We start from the raw sequence: 9,984 nt of genomic DNA on the forward strand, positions 1-9,984 counted from the left end.
GGTTTAATAGCTTCCTTGTGAGCAGCAACCCTCTATCATGATAGGAACCTTCTCTGATTTACGATTGTTGATATTCTAATATATATATATATATTTGGTTCACCCCGTGTTGTTTGTTTTGGTGTTTTGCAATCTAACCGGGTTTTTTTTTATGTGATAATGCTTTTCTTACACCCCCCTTTTTTATGGTATCGTTGTTATTTAGGTCTGTCAGTATACAATTGTATACATCATAGTCGCCTTCCGCTTTCCTTCTAAAGTTCCCCTACTACTTGTAATATCTCTTCATATATTTCCGGCAATTGACATCAAATTACTTGGAGATAAAATTGTACATATATGATATAAGTATTTACTAATGAAAGGTATGTATAAATTTGTTACATGTATGTCTTAAAATTTAATGTTTTTACGACAAGATTGATCTCGTATCCTTAATTAAATAAAAACTATCTTTGCAGGAATCAGTGCTTTGGTATTGAGATAATTTACAGCATACCTTTTAATTTTGTTCGTTTATATTCAATTATAATTTTCTTAAAAGAAGCTTAGGTTCAAACTCCTAACGTGCTTGAATAGTTAAAGTGTTTTGCTATTATTGCTGGCTTCAACGATTGATTTATTGACTTGTGGTGTTTAACACCACTTCTGGAAGTATTGGTTATTTCATGTCGGTGTGTTTTTAATTGGTGGGGGAAACTAAAGTGCCGAGAGGAGGGATATATTTCTAGTTAATTAAGAAAGGAGTTGAACCCCGCACCCTACCCCTTTTCACGTGCAAAATTTGAGCTCACAACTTGCGTGTTGACATGCTTTTTACAGTAGTTGAACCGGCTACTAAGACCGCTGGTTCATTGTGGCCCCGCGTGACTTTCAAATTGCACAGTCGTCGTAAAAATTGTATCATTTCCTTTCGAAATCATGTGTCTTTGCGATGCCATCTGCGAGATACAAATAAGTTACCCATGAAATTTCTTTTAAGCATAAATTTACCAACACATTGATTTCAATTATCTTTTAAATTAACAAACAATGAAATAAAAATGTTTAAACGGGCACTAGCTACGAGATATATAAAAAATCTTAATTTATTTTTTGTTCAATCATTAATGAAAAGGAAATAATTATTCGCTTTTAGCAGGCAGTATGGTTTAAATTTGTCAAAATAAGCTAAGAAACATTTATCATGAATTATTCACTTGTAAGTGAATAATTCGACCTCATTAAATCCGTATTCATGTGAACTTTAATTCAATCCCTTATCTAGAGAAGTATAACGCATGAATAGTGCGTGTAAAATTATTTAAAGGAACAGAATGTCAACATTGAAAGTTTGAAGGTAAATCATTTGATTGACTAATTCAATCCACTAAAAATCATTCTTATGCAGGTAAAAACGACGATAAACATATAATCTATTATCCAAAATTAAACAGACCTAGAAAAATCAAATTGCACGTGTTCGCTTAATCCATGTATTTCTATATTTATGTTTACATCACTTATATTGTCATCGGAGTACTTCGGAGGTCAACTCGATAGTTAATTAGATGGCGTCTGGACTAAAATACACACGAAACGAAGCTACATATAATCGAGCCTATGCCTTGTTAATTGTTTACTAGTATCTTAGACTTTTAATAGTTTGGATAAATGTTTTACATTGTTATAAATGAAATATGAGAATTTGAGTCAAATCAGTGCATGAACATGAGTATGCAGCTAGTGCCCCATTAATGAATTTGTAAATCAAACTAGATAGTCATGATATTAAATGAACGGTCGGCAACATGTTCATGAGGTTATTGTATCTATCTTCAAAATATAATCTTTAATCGTATATGCATTTAATATAATGTCACAAAGTGTACCCTTAGTTTTTTCAATACTACAATGTATATATATTTTTGCTCTAAAATGTGTTATTATATCCAAAATACTGTTGTCCGAAGTTGTTTTTATAATATATTAAACACTGAAATCTTAAGTTGTGCTTATATTATCATAAATAGTGCTGCTTTTTGTTGTTTAATAATATCCCATTTAATGCTGCTAATGTTTCCATAAGTTGTTCTTATACAATATTGTTCTATAGTATCCACTATACTGTTGCCCTACAATCATTTCTGCAAAACTGATAAAAAAAAACATGGGGGAAGGTTACTATAGATACCGTACGGTATTCAACAATCAATAAAACCCATACCGTATTGCAATCTATAGAAGAAACTGACATAACAACTTAGTGCATTGGGCCATTCCAGTTAATTTCTGGCAGGTGGGGATGGATGGGGAGATTTTTTTTCATACCTATCAGAAAAAAACATCATGAAAAACTACCTATCAGATCTATAAATTAAGACCTATCAGATGTAGATCTGAAATAGGTATTTTTTGTAACCCCCAAGATGTAATTATTTTTAATTATTTACTGCTGCAAGACCCTCAGAAATTTTTGCGTACAAGTGTACGTGTCAGATGAAAATACCCAACATTTCACCCCTAAGATGTATACATTTTACACCCCTCAGAAAGGACCATCCTTCCCCTTTAGCAGATATTAACTGGAATGGCCCATTGTGGACCCAGAAGTATTCGTTCATTATCACTGAACTAGTATATATTTGTTTAGGGGCCAGCTGAAGGACGCCTCCGGGTGCGAGAATTTCTCGTTGCATTGAAGACCTGTTGGTGACCTTCTGCTGTTGTCTGCTAGATATGGTCGGGTTGTTGTCTCTTTGACACATTCCCCATTTCCATTCTCAATTTTATTTAGGTGGGGCTAATTTACTGCCAACTAGGGGTCTGATCAAGTCATGCTACAGTGATAATCTAACAATCAACCAAATTTATTCCAACAAAAGGGGACCGGGAACACTTCCATTCTCTCATAAATCCGTCCATCAAGAATTACATTATGAATAAATGGCTATGTTTATTTATCAAATAAACCACAATTTTGTAGGTTGAGTCAGTAAATCTCATGAACGAGTTTGAAATGTGAAATTTTTAAAAATGATAAATACATTGGTTTATGGGTTTTATTTTGAGATAAAACATTTTTTAGTTAAAAAAAATGACGACCCATTACAATGTATATCAAACACAGTTGATATAGTTAATCTAAATACGTGTGTGCTCCAAAGGCTATAAATAATATTTTATAAAACACGATGTTTTATATATAAACTCAAATAATTTCCGAACTTGTGTTTTTCTATAAACTTTAATGACATGAATAATACCGAGGTTTTCTGAATAATGTGGGATGGGGATTCTACAAATCACTTGAATACGTGTTGTTCGTGTACTTTTTTTTTATTCATTCAAGTTATTATTTCATTTATCGAAATCGAAAGAAAATTTCTATGAAAATATGACAACATTCATAAAACCCCTTTATGAACCGGAGAGATAATTTTATTGACTATTTAACTTTCTTTTCTTTTATATATTAATAAGGTTTCGATGAAAATGTATTATGAAATATAAAGATATTGAATGACTATTTCACTTTCTTTTCGTTTAAGTGCAATAGGATGTTGTCACAAGAATGGCACGCAACTTAAATTCCGAATAAATTATTTTATAGTTAGTTTGCTCAAGTTTACATACTTCAATTGAACAAAACAATAGCAGTAGGAAAGGGTGAGTCCAGATAACTTAATTTACCAAGCATGCATTTACTTATACCATTTTTTATTTTATTTATAGCTCTGTTCTAGATCAGTACAGGCCATTATCATGGGCTGTTTTTTTTTTTTTTTGGCTTTTCTAATAAATAGTTTGCAATGAAGACATATTTAGAATGTGTTACGAATTTTTTTTTTTTTGTGATTGGTAAAACAAAATTAAATAAAAGATGCCGAAACCTTTGTTGATGAAATATAAGACTGCAATACTTTGACCATCGTAAAAGTACTTCAGTATTGGCATCGGAGGCGGATTAGGGGTGAGGAGGTTGCGGGGAAGGATAATGGATCATAACCAACCGTGATCCTATTATGGATCTACATGTATGGTCAATGCATAGGCTTTTACACAGCCCAATATAACGTTGTCATGTTGGCGGATCTCTACTTTCTAATTCTTTTTATTTTTATTTGCAAGAATGTTTTTCTTCATTGTGCTGCCGTTCATCCCATGAAAAGATAGATGTTACATCCACCTGAAAACCTTCTTTTTCAGTTCTTTTAATAATTCATACTGTATGGTTAATCTTATCTTTAAGGTTGATTCATGGTATACCGCCATCTTGGATTGTACAATCACAGTACAAAATTGGTCTAAAAATTTGCCCAAATCTGCAAATTTGGAGACATATTTGCAATTTAATGGTTAGACTGTTTATTTATATAAAGGTAACATGGTGATTTGTTGTATAATTCAAAAAATTTAAACAAATATCATTTTTTGTTTTTGTTTTTAAGAATCATTTTTTTTTTCAAATGAGCCATTTAAGTGGAGATACTCTTTTAATTAAAAAAAAATGCACTGGACTATTAGAGATTTTTTTTTTTACTTGTAGCAATAAAACAAGTTCAGTGACACCATTTTTTATTTTTATTTTCTTAAAACATATAATAAAACCTATCTTCTCACAGTTTATTTTAAAATTGTATCTCATAGATTTTTTTTAGCACAACAATGTGTTTTTTCATGACCAATCTAACCAAATTTAAGCAATTTTCTACGACTCTTAGATTGAAAAATAGCACAGTGACCCATACTTTTTATTATATTTTTGAAAAAAGCATAGTAAAATTTTCTTTTTGACAAATTATAAGAAAATTCTGTCTCAAAAAGGCAATCAAAACAGACAATTATAGTTTCTTTAATGTGTATAAGCATTCTATAAGCGAATCACCTCCATGTGGAGTAGTTTCCCTTACCTTACTCTGTACATTCCAGATAATATTAAGTGACCTGTTAATGACATTTTATCGCTCAGCGATGAATCGACATTTTTAGATTTGAAAAATAAAGGAAAATGCACAAAACAACAACATGACTTAGAGTACAATCCTGGACATACGTATTTATTTCCTGGTTTCTTTCCTTTACCGATCCTATACATGTATGATATAGATAATCGAGCTAAAAGTACATATGCATGTTTACTATTCAGTAATATATGCATTTTTTTATAATAGAGTTTTAGGCCGTATGGTGACCTATACTTGTTAATGTCTGTGTCATTTTGGTCTTTTGTGGATAGTTGTCTCATTGGCAATCATACCACATCTTCTTTTTTATATTTAACACTACTTTCAGGTTATACCCACATTTTTTTTTGTCAAAATGTCCTGTACCAAGTCAGGAAAATGGCCATTGTTGTATTGTAGTAGTTCGTTTCTGTGTGTGTAACATTTTATTGTTGTGTTTCTGTTGTGTCGTAGTTCTCTTATATTTGATACGTGTCCCTCAGTTTTAGTTTATAACCCGGATTTGCTTTTTCTCTATCGATTTATATATTTCGAACAGCGGTATACTACTGTTGCCTTTATTCAGTACTCTAGGGTATTACATTGCCTCTGTGTTTGAGTTTAAACTGAAGCTGATATATCATTCTCTGTCTAAAATCATTTGAAAGAGCATCGTCTGGTCATTTAAAATACTCCTTCATCTGATTGTTATAGTTGTTGTAAACAGGAATTATAATACAATATTCACTTGATTCCTCCAAACAAAATCAAATTTCGTTTCTTGGCTTCTATTAAGTGTTGTACGACATTATATCTGTCTGGGCTTTACAATAGGTTCCTTCCATTTGATAAGACCTTGCTATATGACTAACGAAGTTAAATTATATTAATTAATTCAATTTTGTTTAAAATTGTTGCAAATCTTTGGTTTTGTTGCAAAGTTCCATTATCGTTGTCGGTCTTTTTTGTTGTATTTATCTTAATATAGCCAATTTCTTGTCTGATGTAAATGGACCTTTAACTTTGTTTGTCACTCTTTACACAACATCAAAATAATTAACGGTCGAATATATTAACTAAATTACTGTCTTCGATGAATAAAAGCTAGACGATAACATGCATTTATTTCTAAAAAAGCAGCCTGGGTATTATTCGCAGACGGAAAATACATTTTCGACAGTCGTTGGGAAGTCCCATACGCGAGGAAATATATTTTCTATGTTATTCCTAATTTCATTCTGCGTTTTCTGGACATAATATTTAATTTCCTTCTGTATATATTGAACAACATGTGACTTATCTATGCTTTAGTTCATACAAGGCCAGCCTTTTCATTTCAAATATCCCCTTTTAAGCCGCCTCCAAAAACATGTGGTCGTTGCTGTATGTACATGTACAAGTACTTTGGGTTTTCTAAACTTTAAAATAAATTTTCTAGTGTCATCGCCCTTTATCTAGTTATATCATCTTAAGAGAAAAAAGGCGTAATTCAGCACGCATGTACTTAAATCTGCATTTAAATTTATAAATATAACGAATCTACTTACTACAATTTATTTACATGTCATTGTACATATTTTTCAGAATTATCAATTGATATACAAGCTTCTCGTTACAAGAATACTTAATCATAAGTGATAGGATTTGCCAGACAGAAGAAGACGGAAGAATCTTTTGTGACAACTGGAGTAGTAATTCTTATAGAGGTATTTTCTATATTTTGATCACGACCGCTTGACAATTCAACTTTGAAAATGAAAAATGGATTGTTATCTAGCTCTAACCTTTTGGGTTAGTTATAAGAAAGGAACAGCGGTTGTTAAATCGATCGTACAAGATGTCGTCTGCTTTGCCGATCAACCAATCAGATTTCAATATTACAACTTATTCCTGGATGTCTACAACAGCTGTTGACCAATGGAATATTAACGTTACAAGTTCCTTTCATAATATGAGTAGGTTTAACAACGATTTTCCGAACGCAACTACGTTTGTTGACTATAGTTTTTTGGTGCCCTCGTTCATATACGTGTGCTTGTTGTTATTGGTTGGATTGCCTGGAAATGCACTAGTTATCTACGTTTATTTATTTAAATGGCCGAAATCAACATCTCGTGTTTTCATACTCGCTCTCGCGACATACGATATGATAAATTGCACAACATCAATGCCTACTGAACTGGTAATTTTGTTGAATTTCGAACATTTTGACTATCCTGTCTTGTGTAAAATTTCAAGATTTTTAACAGGATTGATTAACAATACGACAACATTTCTGTTGGTCGTTATAGCAGTGGACCGATTTAAACGAATTTGTAGACCTCACAACAAACATATCTCTCCAAGACTAGGGAAAAAGTTAGTATTTATTGGGACTGTTTTTGGATTATGCACTAACTGGCCAATGTTGATACTTTACGGCACGATGACAATTCCTGGTGGGAAAACGTGTCTGATAGACGACGAAATGTTAAAAACGAATTATCCAATATATTTTGTTTTATTCTTATTGTTGGGACACTTTGTAACAGATTGCATTCTTATAACTCTGTATGCTTTTGTCGGTAAAGCAATATGGAATAGGAGACAGATTCTGAAATCAACAAGTGTAAAAGTTCCGAATCAGGAAATATCTCAAAGCAGTTACACAGTGGATGACCTTGACTCAATCGAACAAGAACAGAAGCGAACTCGCCTTGCCTCGTTTGTATTTTGGCACAAAGTTTCAGACGAATTTCGAAAACGAAGTAACACAGCAGATAAACTTAAACCAAAGAATAACCGATATACTACACAAAAGAAGTCCACATCCCTTTTTCGACGAGCTCTATCAAAGATATCTTTGAAAGAACAAGGCAACAAAGCTCGTGTAGGAAAGACAACTCTGATGTTATTTTTAGTGACTGTTGTTTTTATAGTATCGTTTATTCCGTATACAGGAATGGTAATTTGGCGGTACGTAAATCCGGTGTATGTGATGACCCTTTCATTTACTGGGAAATGTATTTATCAAATGACTTTGAGGTCATACTTGATGAACAGTGTTTTGAACCCTATTGTTTACTGTTTTGTGAGTAACCAGTTCAAAATTAAGTGCAAAAGAGCTTTTAAACAAATATTTTGCTGTGGAAATTCAAAAAATCTTAATTCGAGGTCTGTGTCAGGAGCACATAGTGGAAACGAACACACCGAAATGAAAGCAAACAAAGGTTCAAAGTAGTCTTTTTTACTCACAAATATATTTAGTAATAGATAAACATAATAAAGAAATTGTATCGATTTTTTAGCGGGAGGATTCATGAGTAGATTGAATGATGAGTCTTGCATCTTCCGGCACTTAATTATCTGAAATTTTGTTAAATTAAAAATAACATGATTTGCTCATTGTTGAAGGTCGTACATGTACGTATACGGTGACTTTAGTTGTTAATTTCTGTGTCATTTTGTCTTTTGTGGAGAGTTGTCTCATTTGTAATCATACCACATATTCTTTTAAATTTAATAAAAAGCAATTTTCTGGATTACCCTTCACAAGGAACTCTCAAATCTAAATATTTGAAAGTGATAAATGTAAAACAAAAATTAGAAATTTTTAATACAGTTTGACCGAACAGGACTTAAAGGATCTTAAAGGAATAGAAAAATTCAATATGTTATTCACAGTATAATTATATACCCTCACCTACTTTATTTAGATTATTAAACATTTAGAGCGATCCTAGGTCACGAATTATTTACAAGTACTTATTAATAAGAGTCTTTACTTATCATTTCCTTTTACACTGTTCCACTTATAGAATAACATAAATATTTAGGACTTAGACATTTCTACTTTCATAAGATTAGGACTTAGACATATTTACTTTCAGAAGATTATAACTTTGATATATAGTGAATTATAATGACCTTCATGTTTATATTTTGTAAATAAAAGTGGCCATAAAAAAAGATATTGACGAACAAGAGAAATAGAGAAAAGTAAACATTTCTAATATTGGTCCTAGTATCATGTTAAACGTTAACTGGATACATGTAGAAATGTTTTTATCAGAAGTTAACTTGGATATGTTTTCAAATCTAGAATGATTGACTGGTGTTCTTTGCAAGCATCATTTGATTGATTTTCTTTGGAAGCATTTTGAAAAGTTGATTTTTCGTTTATTGATAGCCGTTTCAATGGTTAATTGGTGTTCTTTGTTATTTGTTTAAATGGTTGATTGGTGTTCTTTGTTATCTGTTTAAATGGTTGATTGGTGTTCTTTGTTATCTGTTTATATTGTTGATTGGTGTTATCTGTTTAGATTGTTCATTGGTGTTCTTTGTTATCTGTTTAAATTGTTTCAAATTTAGTATTCTTAAGTTTGCTAGCATTTTACATGTGTGTTTCGTGTTCTTTACTAGCCATTTAAATGGTTTATTGGTGTTCTTTGCTAGCCGTTCAAACGGTTCGATGGTGTTCATTTTACTTACAAGAATTAACCGACTAATCGATTCGAGGAGATTAACAATCAATAATGTATTGCGGTTAACTTTATACGTCATTCAATAATTCACCTTGTCAAGTTTTGCTCATTTGCACTAAATAATGCGTCCTGGTTATGATTGAGGTTAACCATCCATTCGGCAATCCTCGGTAGAATCCGCTACTCTCCGTAGATGAGGGTACGGAATCAGCCGAGTTGAGACGAATGGTAAAACCATCAAGTTACATTTTGAGTTTGATTTCTAATGAAATATTATATATGTTGTACAATGTAAATGATAGTTTAAATACACCATTGAATAAAGCATTGTCCAGTAAAAGTTCAAAGGAAACAACATTATAATGATTAGGACTTGTGGGTATAGGTAAATAAAACAACCCAACAACAAACATAACCATTCGATAATTTGAGTACTTATAATCCCGAAAATATATATAGACATATACAAATTAATGCAAGCTCTGATTCGTCCAAATCCAAAAAAAAAACAAACTTCCAAATAAATTTAACATAAATATCATCCATAATGAAAAAAATAATCTTAAAGTTAATAGAAAGATATTATGAAATGGCAT

General features: G+C 31.7%; 1 protein-coding gene across 2 annotated transcripts; it reads left to right on the top strand.

Moving 5' to 3' along the window:
• The first annotated feature begins 253 nt into the window (after positions 1–253).
• LOC139498348 (cholecystokinin receptor type A-like) lies at positions 254–9,735 on the top strand. 2 transcript variants are annotated; one of them, XM_071286727.1, is made up of 2 exons: positions 254–365; positions 6,510–9,735. In XM_071286727.1, exon 2 carries the CDS (start codon positions 6,763–6,765, stop codon positions 8,143–8,145), a length of 1,383 nt encoding a protein of 460 aa, XP_071142828.1. In that variant the 5' UTR covers positions 254–365; positions 6,510–6,762; the 3' UTR covers positions 8,146–9,735. The 2 variants fall into 2 exon arrangements, 1 of the variants encoding a protein (XP_071142828.1); XR_011657901.1 differs by lacking the exon at positions 254–365 and adding an exon at positions 3,314–3,648 and having other exon boundaries at positions 6,510–8,195.
• Positions 9,736–9,984: the final 249 nt, after the last annotated feature.

Source organism: Mytilus edulis, chromosome 12 (assembly GCF_963676685.1).
Source record: "Mytilus edulis chromosome 12, xbMytEdul2.2, whole genome shotgun sequence".
Classification (NCBI taxonomy): domain Eukaryota; kingdom Metazoa; phylum Mollusca; class Bivalvia; order Mytilida; family Mytilidae; genus Mytilus; species Mytilus edulis.